This window comes from Danio rerio, chromosome 19, assembly GCF_052040795.2.
Source record: "Danio rerio strain M-AB ecotype USA chromosome 19, GRCz13ab, whole genome shotgun sequence".
Taxonomy (NCBI): domain Eukaryota; kingdom Metazoa; phylum Chordata; class Actinopteri; order Cypriniformes; family Danionidae; genus Danio; species Danio rerio.
The window spans coordinates 29,287,736-29,309,932 of NC_141039.2; the positions used below are offsets into that span (position 1 = coordinate 29,287,736).

General features: G+C 34.6%; 1 protein-coding gene across 8 annotated transcripts in view; it reads right to left on the reverse strand.

Moving 5' to 3' along the window:
• Positions 1–22,197, reverse strand: part of gabbr1b (gamma-aminobutyric acid (GABA) B receptor, 1b) — a 227,460-nt gene that overhangs the window by 152,857 nt on the left and 52,406 nt on the right. For all 8 annotated transcript variants that reach the window (XR_015516832.1, XR_015516831.1, XM_087295827.1 and 5 more), the window contains exons 2-4: positions 9,003–9,086; positions 3,687–3,751; positions 2,651–2,789 (exon numbers count right to left, since the gene is read on the reverse strand). Coding sequence is in view for 4 of the 8 variants with exons in the window: in XM_087295827.1 (XP_087151953.1) it covers positions 2,651–2,789; positions 3,687–3,751; positions 9,003–9,078 (280 nt within the window). In the remaining 4 variants the exon portion in view is untranslated. The remainder of the gene's footprint in view (positions 1–2,650; positions 2,790–3,686; positions 3,752–9,002; positions 9,087–22,197) is intronic.

The following is a 22,197-nucleotide window of genomic DNA, read 5'->3' on the forward strand; positions in this document are numbered from 1 at the left end:
CAATCACTGGCCACTTCATTAGGTACACCTTACTAGTGCCAGGTTGGACCCCCATTTTCCTTCAGAACTGCCTTAATCCTTTGTGGCATAGATTCAGCAAGGTACTGGAAATATTCCTTAGAGATTTGGGTCCATATTAACACGATAGAGTCAAGCAGTTACTGCAGATTTGTATAATGTGAATCTCCCATTTCACCACATCCCAAAGGTGCTCTATTGGATTGAGCTCTGGTGACTGTGGAGGCCATTTGAGTACAGTAAACTTTTTTTATGTTCAAGAAACCAGTCTGAGATGATTCACGCTTTATGACATGGCGCATTATCCTGGAGGTAGTAACCATTGTTGTGTGTTCAGAGATGCTCTTCTGCAGACCTTGGTTGTAACCAGTGGTTATTTGAGGTACTGTTGCCTTTCTATCAACTCAAACCAGTTTGGACGTTCTCTTCTGACCTCTGGCATCAACTATGCATTTGCGCCCACATATCTGCAGCTCACTCGATATTTTCTCTTTAGATTATTCTCTGTAAACCCTAGAGATGGTTGTGTGTGAAAATCCCAGTAGATAAGCAGTTTCTGAAATACTCAGACGAGCCTGTCTGGCATCAACAACCACGCCACGATCAAAGTCACTTAAATCACCTTTCTTCCCCATTTTGATGCTCAGTTTGCACTACAGTAGATCACCATGACCATGTCTACATGTCTTAATGATTTGCTGCCATGTGTTTGGCTGATTAGAAACTTGCATTAACAAGCAGTAGGACAGGTGTACCTATTGAAGTGAATGTAGATTAGAATATAGACTACTGTTTGTAAAACATACACTGACATTCAAAGATTTGAGGTTGGTAAGACAGGGTCGGTATTAAATTGATCAAAAGTGACAGCACACCAATGGGGTTGTACAACGAAAGGTCAGTTTAAAAATATATGTCATTAATCCTTCAAATCCTGATTGATGTTTCAAAACTTTTGTATTGACTTGACATTATAAAGGGGTTCATATCCATTATATTAAGATCTATTTATTACAAAAGATGGTGGTCTATGGTCTATTTTTCAACATCTCTTGATTACGGTTTGGATATATTCCGTAATAAAAAAATAAACTAAAACATATATAAAAAATCTGAAATAAAATGTTATAAAAATAAAACACTTTATCAATTTTTATTTCCTTTTATATCAGCCATTCAGCTATTAATTTGAATTTAGCTAAGTTAACTAAAATGGGAAGCCATCTGGGTTTCTGCAGGTTTCACCAAGTTAAATGAAGTTATGAAGGAAATTTTAGACATCTTCAGGGCTAAATGCTTAGGATTTTTTTCTCAAATATCCCAGTTCAAATAGATTTTCACTTGCTCTATCAAAAAATGATTACAATTTAATACATATATTAATATTATAATAATAATTTAATTTAAATATTTTTTATTAATTTTCAAATATATCCATTTACAAACCCTATAACCATTCCCAAGAATAGAACAAAACATGGCAGTCAATTACTTCAGTCCACAATAAAAGTAATTTAATAATAAAAATATAGGTAAGGTCTGTATTCTCAGCAGTAAATAAAACTTATAAGCAAATGTTACTGTAAGAAAAGTAATTAAATGCCATTTTTAAATAAAAAGTAAAAAGTTTTATGGAGATGGATTGTTGGTGATTGTAGGGGTGTTAATTGGGTAGCTATGCATGAACAAAGGAACATTAAGATATGTTAAAAAAAAAGATTTCAGACCTACAACACAACATTTAATCTAATTGTTTAATCTAGTTGTTAACTAATTAACACCTAACTCCCCACAAAAAAAAAAAAAAGTTAAATAAGTAAGCGGAAAAAAGACAAAAAATGAAATAAAAGTTACAAAAATAAAAAAAGTGCATAAAATCACAATCACACTTATCAAAATAACTCAAACTTAAAAGAAAATCTATTAAATTATGCCGTTGCAGTCGGGAATTTAAAACATGTCACAGTTCCCTCGAGTTCATCCTGTGTGCATTAATAATCTTTTTTTCCCCCAATTTAAGTATGTGGTAAAAATAATTTGTTAGTATTTGGTTGTTTTGTTGTAATCAACTGCACTCACATCACAAACTCTCTTAGATTGTAGTTAAGTTATTTTTTTTTATAAACCTTCTACAGCAAAATAACCATGTACTGTCAATTCATCATCAGTCTTTCAGTTTTTGACATGACCACCGCAACATAAATGAAATTATTATTATTATTATTATTATTATTATTATTATTATTATTATTGTTATTATTATTATCATTAACAATATTATATTAATTTTGTGAAGATAGCTAAAACTGACTACATTAAACAGGTTACTGCATGTTTAAAGTTATTACACTCTCAGAAAAAAAAAAAAGATACAAGAACTGTCATTCGGGCCATACCTTTTAAAAAAACTTTTTTTTTTTTTTTGATACTATTATACACTGTTGGTACTAATATGTACCTGTTAGATATCAATATGGACTATTTTGATACAAATATGTAGCTTTGGAAAGAAAAGTTAATGTCAAGAGTTAAAAATAACAATATAAAATGTGTTTATGGCTGCTGTTTATTTACTTTTAGTTGAGATCAAGTTTAAACCTTTGCAAAAAACTAAAAGAAGAGCTGAACATACAGCATTTGCTGCGCTGGTTCAGGTCGGTCCAGGTGCCATCAGGGAGACACTTTCTGACCTTTGGTCCAACAATTACTCTGCTTCCTCTGCAGATATACTCGATTTCATAATCCACCGGCAACACCTGGACACTGCGGATCTGCACCCAGACAAAGACAGGAAGAGAGAGAGAGAGAGAGAGAGAGAGAGAGAGAGAGAGAGAGAGAGAGAGAGAGAGAGAGAGAGAGAGAGAGAGAGAGAGAGAGAGAGAGAGATGTTAAACACTGTGGTATGAAGCACTCACATATTTGTTACACTGTTTATTTAGGTTTAAACTGTTATGGTGTTCGTTTCTGATTTTTTTCATTGATAAAATATTTCTTCACATATTTAAAGCTTCAATCATTCCATTAAAGCAATATATTTTATTTTATTTGAAAGAGAGATAGAGAAGAGAGAAAGAGAAAGGGTGTGACAACACATCTCAAACACCTACACTGATGTTTGAATATCCGGTACTGTGTCAGTGTGAGTACTTTCATAAACACTTTTATTCAGCAAGCACACTTTAAATTGATCAAACATGCTAGTGAAGACATTTGTAATGTATAAATAAATACATGCTGTTCTATTAAACTCTCTATTCATCAAAAAATACACACACACACACACACAAAAAAAAAAAAATTCACAAATATAAAATGATATAATGAACATTTTCCAAAATATCTTTTTTTTAAGTAATGTACTTTTTTAATCAATGATGATACACTAAACTATAATATAAATGTTTCAATTACAAATTATATTGTATTATATTGTATTATATTATATTATATTATATTATATTATATTATATTATATTATATTATATTATATTATATTTTATTATATTATATTAAATTAAATTATATTTTATTAAATTATATTATATTATATTATATTATATTATATTATATTATATTATATCATATTATATTATATTATATTATATTATATCATATTATATTATATTATATTATATTGAGCATATAAATATCAAATTAAAAGTGTTTACCTGTTCCTGGGTCAGACCCCTGTATCTGATCCCTCCATCTCTAGGTGGTCGAATAATAGCACAACCTGTTGTAAAAAACACAGATTATTAAAGATAGACAGACAGACAGACAGATAGACAGACAGATAGACAGACAAAGAGATAGACAGACTGATAGATGGACAGACTGACAGAAAGATATATAGACAGAAAGACAGATATTCAGACAGACGGGTAGATGGACGGATGTGCATACGGACAGACAGACGGACAGACAGACGGGATAGATAGATAGATAGATAGATAGATAGATAGATAGATAGATAGATAGATAGATAGATAGATAGATAGATAGATAGATAGATAGATAGATAGATAGATAGATAGATAGATAGATAGATAGATAGATATACCATTTTCCACAAGCGCAACACTCATTCTGTCCATTAGATGGCGCTCTTTCCATTCTGATGCCAGAATTAAGTGAGTAAAAGCAACAGCGACAGCCATGATGGAAGCTTCAGTAATGACCTGAGTTTTTTTTCCACCACCCAAACTCACTATTCGCTGCCACCATGATGGCTATGTAAATATATGAACATTTTCCAGCTTGTTAGATTCTTTAAATGAGCTTCAAAAGCAGAGTCCATTTTAATCAGAGACATCAATGTAGCCCATATACTACTAGTAAACTGGCCGGCACTAAATTTCCCATTATATTTGAGTCATTCATGCCTCTAATCTGCGTAAATGTCTGCGTGTCCCCTGGGCTCACGGCTCTGGCAGGGATTTGCTGTCAGAATGAAAGAGCGGCGTAGCTGTAGCCTGTTATTACAGCCCGGTTCACCTACAGTGTCAGCAGCTAATTACAGTCATCGCCAAACCCAGTGCCCAGGGGCAAGACAGACCAGCGTGACTGCCGTGTTCACACTCGGATGTGTGTATTAGGCTCATTTTGTGTGTGGGGGTATTTTTAGGGACAAAAGCATGAGCAGCATTATCAAAATCAAATGCTGCCATTGGCTTGCTGTTCGCAGCTTTGAAGAGACTCTAGAGTCATTTGAAATGCCAAGCCTACACTGCACAACATGCATTTTGGCATTTCGTGCAACTGTTTTTAAGAAACCACATACACTGCTGATTAATACTATATTGACAGTCTTTTAATGAAGGATCAGTCCTGTCTTGTATGGGTCAAAATGGTTGACGACTGACAATGAATGGCACTTGGTTAGCTTTACATATTTAGTGATATTTTTACCATTACTATTTTTACCAATGTTTTTCTGTTTGTTTTTTTAAGTTAACTGTACCCATAAACTGTCTGCATATAAAGGGTGGTCTGGGGTGGACAGTACATGCAAACTCCAACACTGCTAAACTAATTCATAAAAGATGGTTGCCTATGGTGGGTAAACTACTTACAAAATTGTAAATTGTGAAAGTTGTTGTTAGTAATTTAATCTAGATAATAATAATTAAAGTATTACTTTTGTAACTACTTTTGGAGTACTTTTAGATTACTTTTTTTACCTAACCTTCTTTAAACTGTCCATTAAACATAACATTTTTGTATGATAAAGCAAAAAGCAACAAAATATTTATTCTTTTTTTTTAGCTTAGTCCCTTTATTAATCAGGGGTCACCACTGTGGAATGAACCGCCAACTTATCCAATATATGTTTTACTTAGTGGATGCCCTTCCAGCCGCAACCCAACACCGGGAAACACCCACACACACACACACACACACACACACACTACAGCCTCTGCTTATTTAATTCACCTATAGCGCATGTCTTTGGACTGTGGGGGAAACCGGAGCGACCAGAGGAAAGCCACACAAACCAGGGGAAAACATGCAAACTCCATACAGAAATGCCAACTGACCCAGCCAGGGCCTTTTTGCTGTGAGGCGATCGTGCTACCTACTGCGCCTCTGTTTTTCACTTGTACACTCATGTGACTATTAACCAATGTCAGAGAACTGTGATTATGCCAATGTGTTGTTGAATAAATTAAAATATTGTTACCTTCCTCAGAAATATTTCAGTAAATATTTTATTTTGCAAATGGGTTTTGCTGACAGCATCATTAAAAAACCATGTGCTGTGACTATCCTTTATCAAAATTCACACATCATTCAAGAAGTGAAGTTTATTTATAAACTAATTTCGAGAAGATCACATGATTATGATTGCTTGTGGCTGGTCCTGCATTATTCAATTTATGATTCACCAATCAGACGATTCCTGAGCCACTATAAATACCTAAGTTCCATATCACAGCCATCTTCATTTTGAAGAATCCCGCCTTCCACCCTACTCCTCCTCCTTTCCTAGATGGTTTCAACTGTTGCCTCACAGCAAGAACGTCACTGGTTTTAGTCCTTACAGTACCAAGCCAGTCAACGTTTCTGTGTGGAGTTTACACTTTCTCCTCGTGCTCACTTGGGTTTCCCCTGGGTTTCTTTCCACCATCCAAAAACATGAAATTTAAGTTAATTGACTCATCCAAATTGACATCATAGACATGCTCCTAGTAAATAGTTATCTCTTAAGAGCAATCACTATCTTTTCATTAGCTACCACAGCAGGGGAGTTCTCGAAATCTACCTGAGCTCAAACTCCCCTCTCACCTTGCAAATGGGAGGGAGCCCTGGGTTCGAGGATCTCATGAGCATGCCAAACAAGCTTTATAATCAATCATCAGCTAAGTGTGAATTCTTGAAATCATGATAACAACATAACTCTTTAAATAAAGTCAACAAAGGACTCCTACACCCTGCATACTAACATTAAAGAGACCAGTCACTCAAAAAAAATAATAATAATTTGCTCACAATTTACTCACCATCGAGTGGCTACAATACTTTATCCTTCTAATTTCTTTTGAACACACAAAAAAGATATTTTGAAGAAATCTGAAAACCTGTAACCATTGACTTCCATAGTAGGAAAAACAAATACTATGCAACTCCATTGTTACAGGTTTCCATCTCTCTTTATAATATCTTTTAGTGTGTCCAACAGAAAGAGGACACTCAAATAGGTTTGAATCAAGTGAAAGGGGGAGTAAATAATGACAGAATTTCATTTTTAAGTGAACTATCTCTTTAATAAACATAAACATAATAAACATTTACATAGCTGTGGGACTACTTGCCCAAAGTCTCTAGGAGTAAATTATTATTTAGTCCAGACTTACAGAAACAACAGTTACTGTATGTAAATAAACTGGATATCATGAAGTTGCTGTATTTATTTAGTAACTTGGATAATTAATTGTTTCAAACTTGCTCTAATTTAGTTTCCCCCCAAATTCATTTACATGATGTTAACATGTCATTTTATAATGAAAATATAGTCTAAGTAATCAGACATGGAAGAGTAAACAAAAAATGAGATTCACTATAATTGTGTAAAAGAGTAACTGTAATCTGATAAGAAATATTTTAATTTAAAATGTAAACTACTCTAATAATCAGTTATTTTTTGTAATCTGATTATTTAGTCCAGATTATATGTAATCAGTTATTACCCAGCACCATAATTTAATGTAAATTGCCTAGAAACATGGTTAAAGTAACTATAATATTGAGAATACATTGTACAATTTTATCCACAATTTTAACTCGGTGACAGTCTATTCAAATGTTCCAAAATAGTGAATCTCTTGACTTCAATGTTTCTTATTTACTACCATAATTCACGAAACGATGCCAATGGCTGTAGCTTTCTTCAGTTATCACTGTTTAAAAACAATCGCTGTGTGTCCAGGCGTGACTTATAATGACAGATCAGAAGATATTCTATAACAAGGGATATTCCACAGCCATTTATTCCTGTTCAACAGGCCATAGAACAGGACAATTATGCATAGGGAGATTATATACGTGAGGATTTATGTACTTATTATAGCTGTCAGACATCTAATAGTGTTGATATTGTGTTTCATTAGTCGTTCAGCTTGGGCAGAGCAGACTAGCTAAGCTTGTAATATCTGAGATAGGAAGGATGCAATTAGAGCTGGATGGAGAAGACGTGAGGAAAAATTCAATTCTAGATTCTGACTGATGTGACCAGTGAATAAGACCTTTTTACACATTCAGCATATCAACAGCCTAATAAACACAAATAAACAGAAGATCCACACTTAAACACAAACACACACAGTCAGGCTTAAGTACTTAATGTTGTAACTAAAACTATTACTTGCAATAAATCTGTAATAAATATGGTAATAATAAATACAAATTCCAATTACAAAATAAATAATTAAAAAATAAATATTATTGAAACTAATATAGATGGAACTACCAGTAAAAAACTATAAAAAAATAATACATAAAAAAACCACTAATATAAAAAAATATTAATAACTGTGTGATATCTGTGTATATACTGTGATATCAGTAAATGAGAGGCATTTTGAATTTGTTTTCACAACGAAACACATGAGATGTCGGTTTTAAATAATATGTTTAATGTAGTTAACATTGTTAAAGGTTGATGATGAGGACTTATATTACACCTGTCAAATTACATCGAATTAACCCTATAATTCCAGAATATTGCACAAAATGTAATGATGACATTGGAACTCTGTTTCATTGTATGTGGGAGTGTGGACAGCTGCAGTTATTTTGGAAAGAAGTGCTTAGTGTGGTCTGAAATGGCTGGAGAAAATGTTCCTTTGGAACCAAAACTTTGTTTATGACATATATATGCTGAAAATATGTCAGTAAATAAACTAAATGTGTTATAGCTTTGGTTTGGAAAAATACCCAAAGGCACCTGTTCTTGCACAATGGATAAAGGAAATGTCTGATAATCTTGCTCTTTGGTACTTTTAAAACAGAGTGGTCTTCTTTCATTTCCCAGAGATGGGTTGCGGCTGGAAGGGCATCTGCTGCGTAAAAACTTTCTGGACAAGTTGGTGGTTCATTCCGCTGTGGCGACCCCGGATTGTTTGCTGGGTTTTGTAATTTAATTAAAATCAATAAAAATCAAAGTTGAAAAAAAAAAAACTGTGTTAAAGGTTTTACAAAAAAGTTGATTGCCACAGATTTTATCACTCAATCAATTAATCAATGTATTATTTGAATTAGTTTTTATCTATGACTGAAATGGGCATCCGAAGCTGATAAGATGTGCAAGAAATCAGACTAACACAAACAGTTTATGGGCAAAACCTGACAAACCTCTTAAAACAAAATGTCTAAGCAATGCCAGATGAGAAAAAAATGAAATACACATTTAAAAAGCCAAATTTGGAAGTTTAAAGTTGGATAAACCTATATTTAAAAAAGCTCTCAGACACAGGCTTCAGCATTACCTGCAGTTATATTACGTGAGGCCATTGCGAGTGAGAAAGACCCAAGGAGAAACAGCAGAACAAGCGAGAGCGCCATCCTTCCACCTACAGAACGAGAGAAAGAGAGCGGATCAGCATTATCAATAGGGGATCAGGTAAGTGTCAAAAAAAAAAACACAATCTTATTCTTAATATGTGATTCTGGCTGTGCTTCTGAAAAACCTGAAAAAGGTTCCTCCTGATACTTTTCGTTGCTCATTTTCTTATGAGACATCAACAAAAGGGTGATTTTCAGCCCAGACCCATTGGAAATATGTGCCTCAGCCTACATTTTTGCCAAATACATTGTTCTGGGTATGTCTGGTTACATATTTCAGATAATCTGAAACTTATTGTACGTTTTGTTGTACGTTTCAGTTACACGTACTTATTGCAAGTGCCAATGAGGAATGTACAAGAAAACATACTCTGATTTATACAATCATACAAAAAAGTACAATGCAACTGCATACATACATAAATACATCTTGCTTTCACATTGCTTTAATCACTTTTGTGTAACTGTGCCGAACTCAAATTTGAGTGCTCTACACAAGTACAACACCATACAAGGTGAGCTACTGAGCAAACTGACCACAGAAGAGTTATCCATATAGAAATAGATCAATGCTATCATGGCAATTAGTAACTTTTTGATTTGGTGGCTAATCTGTATGAATTTGTGTGATCTCATTCGTACAATTTAGTACGATTTGCTTATCCCCCAATGATGGTTAGGTTTAGGGGTGGGGTTTGGGTGCCGCACCTCCTTTAAAAAATGTATGAATCATCCTTAAATTGTCTAATTTAGCCACTGAACTGACAAAACGTAAAATAGTTGTCTCCTCATGAGTCTGAATAGGTGATTTAAATATATATGGTTAAAAATCATAGACACTATTAAACTATTTTGTGGAATTTATTTGGTGTTGTGCAAGGAACTAAACAAAAGTATCCTTTATTCATTGATAATATGACCCTGTAAATATCCTTAGTGTGAAAAGGAACAGAAATTGTTGGCATCATACTGCCCAGTAGCATTCATTTACCTAGACTCTGCAGTCAAGCCTATGTTTTAAGTGCATATTTCACAAACCTAGGCTAAATCATGTTTTTCCATTGAGCCTGTGTTTGTTTGTTCTATACATATCACCTACATTAAACCATAATCTACACTTGTCAAATGTAGACATAATAACCACACTGTGTAGACTTTGAGCTCTTTTGACAAATTGTATTCCACAGTACTCTTTCCTGAGTGCTCAGCATCACAAGTACAACAAAGCACCATTCGAGCTTCTGAATACATCAAAAAATGTGTCCATTTGTAGATGAACATGTCATGAAAAATATCTTGTTTCATATCTTGTTTTCAAATCGTGGTCATCTTTTATGCCTTTTGAAGTCTTTTTGCACAATACTTTTTTGCAGTATTGTGCAAAAAGCTGCACAAAATATAGCTTATTTGTCTGTAATGTGTTCCTCTTATCATAATTCGTGGGGGAAAGACAGTTGTTGTTATTGTACAACCTCCTAGTGTCTATTTTAACCAGAAACCAAATCTTTATGGGCATTTGTGACTTTTTCCAGTATAACAGGTACATTTCAAGCATTTCATTTCAAACTGGAATAATATATTTTAAATATTAATTACAGAAAAATGCTTAAGTGTGATATAGATAACATTTAATTTTATTACTGTTAGTTACTGTTTGACTTATTGTTAAAGTATTTAAACCACTAACTGTGTTGAAAACCACTATTCAACTATTTTGTGCTTTAGACCAAGATATAGCACATACTTATGTATTTTCATTATATTTTTTAAAAAGTTAATGAAAGATTCACTGAAATTTCACAATAACAGAAAAGTAATCAACTATTGATGAATCCTATTTTGTACCAACGAATGAGAGAAGAATAACGAAATGCTTTAAATAATTTTCAGAGTTTCCCGCCAGAGAAAGTGACATCACTTGGAGCAAGTTGTGCTTATTTTATCATTGCTTTAAAGGTTGTTATGCATATTTATAACCAATATAACAGAGTTGACCAGGAGTAGGGACATTTTTATATCGGAAATTACAAATTATACACAAAATTGGTGTGTCATGGAAATGTTTATTTAAACTAGTAGAGCAAACACACAAAACAAATGACAATTGCCACAATCACCAGCGACCATATCCATATAACTCACTGGAGAACTACAAACCTGCCATTAAAAAAAACTACAAATTCTGTCATGCAACTCACACACACCTGTTCCGGTTCTTCGTTGATTAAACATACACACAGCTGGAAGCTGCTCAAGGACTGACTACACAGACTATATATACTGCTCTTTTTTTGTCTTGTTGTTTGGTTATCCTGCAGCATTATGAAGCATTTAACCTGTCTAGTCTTTCCGTGTTTAGATCCTTGCCTTGTTTTCTTCTTACTTTCTTGCCGCTTAGACTGACCTTTTGCTTTTTTTTTGAAAATACAATCTTGCATTAACTTAATGCTTCTGTTTTGCTCCTGTTTGGACCATTGCCTGTCTGACTACTCTTATTAATAAAGAACTGCATGTGGATCCTCAACTCTGTTGTCAGCATCCTAATGTTACAAAGTTAGGGCTTAAATATTTAATGATACATGTATTCTTGAGGAGGAGGAGACAGTCAAAAATAAATCTTCAAATTAAAGACAAAATGTCACTAAATAAGGTTAATCATAGGCTACGTTCACACTGCAGCCAAATGTGGCCCGAAATATAAAAAAAATACTGAAATACGGGAGACTTATGGGAAAAACGGGAGTGTTGGCAGGTATGATGGAATCTGATCTTTTCAGTTCAGATTTGTGCCACTTTCATATGTAGTATTAAATCAGACACAGATCTGATGTTTTGCAATGCAACCGTAATGTGAACCATCATGTCGGATTTCATGTGACTTTTACATAATCTCTGAGCGACATGTGTCATCATTCTGTGCTGCAAACATCATCTACTCCTCAGCAACATATAGAATGGCACACAGGGCAACTACTTTACCACAGAAAGTTCATTTTGAAAAATAAATTGAAGGCAAAACTAATACTTGTTCACCAATCTGGTTGAAGATTGGGGCATTGGTTGATTGTGAAGCTGAAGAGTGTCTGGGGGTGTTGCAGATAGGGGATCTGTCCGCAAAGGAGGACGCATTTTTATTTTAAGGGAAGCTTTCTCTTTGAGAGAAAAAAAGGGCAGGAACTCAAGCATCCAAGCCCCCCTTCTGCACGTGCCTGTTGTTAATCACAAAGTAAAATTAAATAACTCCTGCAAACAGAGATACAGTAAGCCATCTCCGCTTTCACAGTTCAGTCTGTGGCTGCTCATTAACCCTTGATGAGTTCCCTACACCGGTGGTCATAGAGACGCACACATGTAACCGAAATCACATATTAAAAATGGACCCTGGTTGATAAAAACAGGGTGGAGAGTGATTCTTTAAGGATATAGACTAGCATGAAAGTGCTTCCTGAAGGACAAGAGCAAAGGAGGAAGTGAAGTAGGAAGACACACAAGGGGAAGAGGCTTGAGAGAAGGAGGAACGGAGCGTGGAGAGAAGCAGAAGGGTAGTGAGGAACAGATCACAAGCTGCACTTGTGGACAGACGGCCCTTTTGAAATCTCTGAACAGCTGATCTCCTCTTCGAGATTCACAGTTAGTCTACCACGACCGACCAAATGAGTCACTCGCGGCAGGGAGCCTTCCCGTACTCAGCCTACAGATCTGTTTAATATCTGCATCAAGGTGCGAGCACTGCCCAGCCGCCCCCCATCAATATTCCCTTTCCGCCTTGCTGCTTTCTGACTCAGACGCGCCAACAAGCACCGCTGTCGGTGTGGATGGGGGTGGACAAGATGAATGATAGCCATTGTTTCAGTCAATGGCATTGATGGCATTTTACTTGCAGAAGCTTTTACATAGGGATTGAGACTCATATGTGGTGGATGCTTTCAGTTAGATTGGCTGAAGGGTGTTTTCAGAAAACGATTTTACAATTTTTCTGTGACTCTTTCTGTAGATCATTTACTTTGATTTTTAATCATTCATCAAAAGTAATTCACTCAAAATTGAATTAAGTGACTGGTTTTGAGACTTTTATAAAATTACTGACTCAATCAATCCATTCAACAGTGTTTCATTCACTTTATTCATAAGTGAATCATCAAATCATTATCCCAATATTCATTCATCAACACTGGATTTATTCATAAACAGTGGCTGTCTGTACGAGTGAGTCAACTAATTATGAATGAAACAGGTGATTTTATGATGAACGATTGAAACAGTGAATAATTTAACAATCAGTCTAGGGTTTGGCATCGTATGATGTCTAATGTTAAACATCGCGATGGACAATGGCATCATCGTAGTAGGCTTTGGTGAATTAATTATTAATGAATAATAAGTTAATTCATAACGAATTACAGTTTTTCTTGATTGCTTTGACCTGGTTAAAGAAACTAGGATCCACTCCATTTTTCTCATCACTATCCCAGCAAAGCAGAAAACATGTCTTGCAAAAATGTACAGTAAACTCTTTCTCATTGGATTGATACATTTTCCCCAACACTTTTCAAAACAGTTAACACGGATGTCATTTAAGCAGCCAAAACCCCATAGTTTTAGCTATGGTAACCAAACAGAAACCATCTATTCCTAACCATTAGAAACTACCAAGATCAGTATAAAATCTTTAATTAGCAATCAGTCTGCAAACCTTACTAAAAAAAGATAGGTAGGTCTATGGTAAGGTAGGTCTATGTTGTTTTTGCCACACACACACACACACACACACACACACACACACACACACACACACACACACACACACACACACACACACACACACACACACACACACACACACACACACTTTATTTATATATACTTTATTTATATATTTTCATTTTGGTTTACATGTGTTTTCTGTAATATTTCTTTCTTTCTTTTTTACAGTATTTCAGTTTTCAACTACATTTTTAAAAAAATGTCATGGATTCAACAAAATTTTAATCAAAGCATTTCTTATTCTGGATTAAACTATTTGCAAAAAGGCAAATTTGACGTAGCCTACATAAAAAGACAACAAACGGCACTGGCAATAGGCCACAAAGGCAAGCAATGGAGCACTGATTCACACTGAGTTCTGTATTTTGTAATTTGTTGTTCATTGTGTAATGATTGATTGAAATAGCTCATATACTTGTTTGCAAGTCGTGTTGTTTAAAGGCAAATTTTGCTTTTGTTGCATGTTTTTAATGTTTGGCACGGTTAGAGCCTTTTGCAAGCAAAATGTGTCATTTTGACCATGAGTGTCACTGTTTAGTTAACTGTTTTGAAAATGTGGAGTTTTAGTTGACATCTGCATCAAAGCAATCAAGAAAAACTGTAATTATTTGTAGCCTACCTTTTCAACTACCTGACCCACATGGTCTTTGTTTTATCCATAACCAAATCATGAATAAATAAAGATAAGTTATGTACACACACACAAAACACGTCAATCCTTTTTTTTTCACAGGACTCTGGCATGATCAGGCAGAGTGATTAGTGGCATTAAAACGGTGTCGATAAACTTGGTTAGTAAAAAAGGTACACAACCAACAGTATCTGAGGGTTTGGCTAAAATTATTAAGTACAAGTGTGAAAGCAAAAGATTAAAGTAGTGTACTGACGCTGTGACACGTTACCTGATAGATTAAAAAAACTGAAGTGTCAATAAATAGAGACAAGATTAATTAAATATCACGTTTAACAACTACAGTGAGACCTGATCCAGTGGTACATCCTTGATAAACTGTCCGACGTGCATTGCTCTCCAGGGTTTGTGCTCAAAGTTCTCTGACTGCTGGAGCTCAGACGCGCGCATACGCTGCAGCGCATATGTGTGTGTACAGTATGTGTATGTGGTCATGTAATGTGCATTTTTAGCAGTATCGTGTGGAAGGAGGGTTTTTCAGAAATGCTAGTGTGGATATGGATTGTTTTTGTTCTAAAATGCCATTTTAAATCTAAGACGTATTAGTGTAAATCGGGCCTAAGTGTGTATTTTTTGTGAGCGTTTTGCTGATGCTGATGGATGATTGCGATGCTGGCTCAGCATCGTGATGTCTATCGGCCATCCCCTAAACCAATCAGATTCATTCAAATCAAATTATTAATTTAGCAGGCTTCATTTAACAACACTGACTTATTATTTAAGGAACAAGTTACAATATTTACTGAGTCATTGAATCGATCACTTAATCATCTTATTCAAAAATGTAATTGACTCAGAAACAAAAGATTAAAAAGACTAAATTAGTAACTTGATCATTTTAAAAACACTGAATGATTCAAGAGACTGTTTTTTATGAGTTAGTCATGGAAAACTTGGCTCAGCAGACTCATTTAAAAATACTGATTTATTCAGGATTAAACAAGCGACTGTGTTATTTAGCAAATCTATTCATTCAGAAATATTATTTAAGGTACAAAACATCACTTGTGTTGCTTGAACATGTGTTGGTATGAAATGTGCATCGTAAAAGATGCACCATACATATGAATCTTGCAAATCCACCTAGAAAATGGTATTAAGTGACTAACAAAGAAAACTAACAAATTAAGTGACTGCTTTTTGAGACATTCATTTAATTACTGACTCAATCAATTAATTCAACAGTGTTTCATTCACTTTATTCATAAGTGAATCATCAAATCATTATCCTAACATTCATTCTGCAACACTGGTTTCATTCATAAACAGTGGCTGACTGTATGAGTGAGTCAACCGATCATGAATGAAACAGGTGATTTTATGATGAATAATTGAAACAGTGATTAATTTAAAAACCAATCATATTCATTCTGGTACAAACAAAGTTTATGTGTCACTAATTATTAATTCAGCAGACTTCATTTAACAACACGGACTGATTCATTAAAAGTTACAATATTTATTACGTCATTGAATCGTTCACTTAATCAGCTTATTAAAAAAACTCATTGACTCAAAAACAAAAGATTAAAAAGACTAAATTTGTAACTGAATCATTTTAAAAACACTGAATAACTCATGATACTGTTTTTATGAGTTAGTCATGGAAAACTTGGCTCAGCAGACTCATTTAACAATACTGATTTATTCAGGAATAAAACAAGCGACTGTTAGTAAACAACTCTATTCATTCAGAAATATTAATTGAGGAACAAAACATCACTGTGTGTTGCTTGAACATGTGTGGCTATGAAATGTGCATCGTAAAAGATACATGAATCTTGCAAATCAACCTAAAAAACTCTGTAGTATGTTGCGGTTTCCAACAGAATCACTGACCAACTGTCATTAAACTCATTACAGCCAATTTCTACTTGCAGTTGGAGCTTGGCGAGCAATAATTTTGCACCTTATTTACAACACTGAACATTGAGTGCACATTGAAAGGAAGATGCAATAGCAGGGCAAGTTCATAAGTCCCTATAATGAGTGTGGAATTGCAGGGGAGCGAATAAGAAATGTGCTTCAAAGGGCTGGAAAACCACTGAGAGACAAATCTGGGACGTAGAGCACGTAAAGCACCGGCTTCACACGAAGAACTGGGGCCAGCACACACGCACACACACACACATTCACTCACACACAATCTGATTAGACAGCCAACAATCAACCAGGACTAATCTACATAAATTAATTTCACCCAAATGATATGCTAATTTGAAATACAGGTAGCAAAGCAGGAAGACTCGACTCCAGCAGAACGCTTTACACTTCCTGCGCTGTAATCACAATGGAAGCAATTTCTGGAGATTATTCACGGCTTCTAACTGTTCTCAAAGGAGTATGAACGAGTATATGAGGCATAACACATTTCATCCCACACTATAAAAGCAGACGAGGCTTTCCGTCGTGGGAGCGCAGTGCGTTGTAAAGGCGGGTTTTGCATGAAAGGCAGGTTAGGATTAACTTCAGCGGCGCTGGGAAAGAATTCCATGAATGCAACGAGCATATGGAGTTGCCGTACAGACTGCACAGATAATATTAAATAAAAAAAAACAGGGAATGACACAGAAGCTAGAATGCTGCCTTGCTGTCTATTGCCTACATTGGCAGCTGTCTTCTAAGGGGCTGTGCACACAGTGTACGTTCTCCTATACTGTCTGCTCTAATTGTTGGTCTATGCTAAATATGGACTAGGCAAGCATCTTCGTCGATTACAGCAGGAGAGTGTCATTTGTAAGATGCTATGTCAAGTTAAAAATAGTTTACGACATGCTGTGCTTTAATTCAGTGTCGCTTTAAAGCAACAGACCCATTGGATGAAGCTGATCGCTGCTAATTTACATATGCTCACTTTGAAGTTATTTAGATTTTTCTAAATAAAACAAAAATGTCAGGGGTATGTTTTATAAAAAATATTATTAATACTGTTGGTAGTTTATTCTCCTGTCATTTTTGCTAATTATTATGCATGCTGTCTTAATGAGTGCATATGCTGTAAATGCTAGATTGTGTACTGTATGTACAATGTTTGTATTCTTTTTTTTTTATATTTATTTGTTACCCTCTGGACCATTGAAAGCTATTGATAATAATTAATATGCCAACACAAAGGGTTTAAAAACAAGAAATGACAACTAATAAATACTTTTAAAAATAAAAACAAATCACTTTTAATGTCATATCATCAGCAGCAAGTGAAAAGCTTAGGTCCTGGCTCCAGACGACAACATACTCCCAAAAAACAAAACAGTATACAATTAGCAACGTTGGCAGTAATATGTAGAAAACAATAAATAGGTGTACACATAGTCTGACTGTTGGTGGGAAATTATTGTAGGCAATATTAATATTTTACATATTATTTTACATAATAACCTAACATACTGAATTTGAGGCTTATGAACATATTACATACAGTACATGCATTCAATATTCTTGTGAACTGAAAAAAGGAACAGAATTGTTAAGTATATTTTAAGAATAATTGCAATAAATCAGCAAGTACCACTTAAATTTAAAATTTTAAGTAAAATAGACTGAATTTCTTGCAATTATTTCTAAAATATTCTTCAAATATTCTTTATATTTTTAAGATTTATTCTTTTATATTCTTTCAATATTTTTACAAATTCAGTGCAAGTATATTGAATGGGTGTATGTTTTGGGTAACACTTTACAATAAGGTTTATTAGTTAATGCATTTACTAACATGAACTAATCATGAACAACACATGTACAGCATTTATTAATCATAATTGAACATTTACTAATACATTATTAACATCCAAGTCCATGCTTGTTAACATTAGTTAATGCACCATGAGTTAACATGAACTAACAATGAACTACGGTATTTTCATTAAGTAATGTTAACTAACATGAACAAATACAGTAGTAAATATATTGTTCATTGTTTGTTCCCGTTGGTAAATGCATTACTTAACATTAACTAATGAACCTTTTTGTAAAGTGTGACCGTTTTATGTTCATAAGCATTAAAGGTGCAGTAGGTGATTGTCTTCAGAAACATTTGCTCGTTAAAAGTGTCTTCACATTCTAATAATAATGATTAAAGTAAATTATCTAAATGTATTTATATGTATTTTTATATTCTGGGTAAAGCATAAGACAAAAAAAAAAGTTCATCCAATTAAAATTTGTCTGGCTGACATCTCCAATAATTCTGCTAAGTTGCCCAAACTGTCAACGAATGTAGATCTGTACATCTGCGCAGCCGTTCATGCAGATCCGCCATTTTTGTGTGCATACGCACCACATTCATGTTAGTTTTGCATGCTGGAGAAAGAATGACACCTTGGCTGAAGTATTCCTTTTAGACAGGTCATTTTATGTTTTAAAACTATTTTAGTCTAGCAAGCTCATGTAGATTTTGTTGTTGTACAAATAGGTTATATGCACAGAAGTGTTGTACAGCCACTGAAATCTTCTGGCAAAAGACTGATGTAAGTATTTTCAATTTCATAAGGCACCTTTTACAGCATCGATAATGTAGTTTTTTATTTAGTTTAACAACAAAACCAAAGTAAATAGCACTAGTCACCTAGCCTGCTTTACTAAGGTGTAGTTGCTCTCCCTATATTGTTTACCTCGCTACTTTGAATAGTCGGTGTGAAATAGCATGTAAGTGTGGATTAGTAATAAGTGTAATTCCTGCAAGCACGAAACATACAGTAGTCGTTTTAGGACAGCCTGTGAGAGTGTGAGACCAACAATCCTTGCATACATAAAATATTGCACATTATGACAATATTTGCTTGCTAACTACATAACTGCAAACGTGCTAGACATAATACAGTTTTTGTTTAGAATTGTAGTATTATAAAATAATATAAAGTTTCTTAACTGCTGAATGACATGATCTATGTGAGTGGGTTGTCTACTGTCATCTTTAACATGAGGGTTTATGATTTCAGGAGGTGTGTCTTTGGAAGGCAGAAGAGGGATTGTGTTTCAAAGCTATTATGCTAATGGATAGCATATGGGAAAATCACCTACTGCATTTTTAACATCAGTATTTTTGGTTAGAATAAACAAATATGGAAAATGATGTATTAGTCATCATTTCTTGTTTTTAAACCCTTTTTTGTCACATTATTAATTTATTAACAGTTTAAAATAGTCCACAAGTTAACAAATGAATATACAAATGAATATATATATATATTGTGTATATATATTGTATTATATATATATAATACAAACAATCCACACAATCTTTGCAATTATATAAGCTCATTAAGACTGCATGCATAATAATTAGTAGAAATGACAGGTGAACAAATTCCCAGCGGTATTTCGTGTCAAGTCGGCTACACATTAGCAAAGGTGTACAGGAGTTAATGCCACTATAAATGTGCCTTCTGTTGTGTTACGCTCTGTCTAGCTGTTTTTAATGCTAGAATGTCTCCAGTGTGGATGCGCCCCAAGGCATGATAAAAATGTAACCACACAAGTGAGTGATTTAGAATGCTGCACATAAACTCTAAGCAACACATGCACTGCATTAATTAAGGCTAAAAGAAAGTCTTGATTCCGAAGAATGTGGTGTTAGCATGTTGCTAAGCTAACAGTGATAGAGTTTACATGTGTTACTGCTCTGACCAAAGACTACACAAATGCCATGAGTTCTTTAAAAGAGCCCCTATTAAGGTTTTTTTGAAAATGACCTTCTATGTAGTGTGTAACACAGCACTAAGTGAATGAAGACATCCAGCTGAGGTTTAAATCTAAAACTATTGATTATTTAATGAAATAGTCGACTCAGATACTAATAAATTAATCCTGTTGGGTTCAGATCTTTTGCTTGAATGCATCGATGTCAATACTGTACATCATAAAATATATAGCACTGGTTCTGGTAAAACGTGAACGTGCCTTTCCCATCCAGACACTAGAGGAGCGCGGGGGATAACGGGACTGATCATGACACGAAAATGACGATTACTGATCGATCGAGATTCGGCTGTGGGGAATAAAGAGTAAGTTCATTTTCACAACAATATTACAGTGTGGCCAAACTAGTGCTGTTTTTGTTCCTGTCATTTTTCTAATTTTTTGATATAATAACCTATGCTGCAGCGCAGGAATCGCAGGCTGTTTGCTAATAAAGGAAGAAGCAGCAAACACTATTATGTATGGAACTTTGTCAGTAACTGTTGCAGTTCATATGGACCAGTTTCTTCTTCCTCTGGATCATAACATGTAAGTGCAATTAAAATGGTTGCCTCCTTTTGTGTAGTTCGCAAAATATGTATTTAATTGTGTGTTGTAACTTGTAATCATTCCACGCAGCTTGTAATCATTTATCTACTATAGATCAGAGCTTGTACTATATCTCTCAGGTTAAATCTTTATGGGGCTATTCACATATTGCGTCCAAAACAATATTGAAAATGCAATGTGTGCTTCTTTTTTTACCTATTTAAATGCGTTTGTGAGCTCGTGATCCTCCACTGTTTGCCTTCGCTATGGCCACCATCAGCTGTTTCTCACATGCACTGCACTGTCAGTTTTCAAAATAGTTCAACTTTTGCCATGGTGTGGATTAATACTGAATGTGTGTCATTGTTATTAATTTAAGTGCATAGCTTTACTGCATATTAAATCACACAATTCTTAATTTCTTAATGAAAGTAGCATGTTAATATCTTACAGCAGCTAAGTTCTTACTCTGATTATTGGATATAATTGCATTATTGGTGCACAAATAAATAAATTAACTGTGACATGCTAATATAAAAAAGCACAAAAATAATAGATAAAGAAGTACATCAATCAATATTTACAGTAAATACATCATTTGCATTTCTCGTGAAACATCCACCTTCTTTTTTTTTGCAGTGTTTGATTTCCTTGCATTCTACATGTTCACTGTGAACCATGTGTAATTCTGTTTTTCATTTGGACCAAAATAAAACACAATAATGTGGTCTGCACTTTGAAACAACCATCATGTTTGTAGCACACCTTAAAATATTATCTTAGGAAGGCAGTTTGCCAGGTTTTTAGAACTGCTATCGAGAAAGAGAGATGCTGGTGCAGGCTATGGTGAAGAAGAGATTCTAACTGCTGCTTTGTTATGTGAAAATGAAGCTAATGAAAAGCGCTTGCTGCAGTGCAGGGTGAATGTACACACACACACACACACAGTCTCTGACAGTGGCATGAAGACAGGGCTCCACCTGAGGCGTAAAACTGACCATTTGCTAGCAAGCTCCGTCTCGTCTGTCTCTCCATCTCTCTGGCTTGCTTTTTTTTCTGGGCCACAATTGTTTTCTTTATTGCATCCTTCCAAAATCACTGCTGTCTTTCGCTTTCCTCCCAATTCAGTCGACTTTTATCTCTCTACAGAGCAATTACTTTCAATCTCTCCCCCTTCTATCTTTCTAACTGGCTTGTCTCATGAAAACAACAAATCTTTCACTCAAGCGTTTTCTCACACCATACGCTCATTATATGCAGCTTTTTTGTAATTTACAGAGCCCAAATCACCATCATAATCCCTACATACCATCCTCCACCAAAATAGTCAAGATGTGATCACAAAGTACTATTTTAACAATTGGTCAGTGGAAAACACACTTCCCACTTATCTGAAACAAAGGTAGAAACGTCCTCCACAGAGTCTCTGTTGACTACAG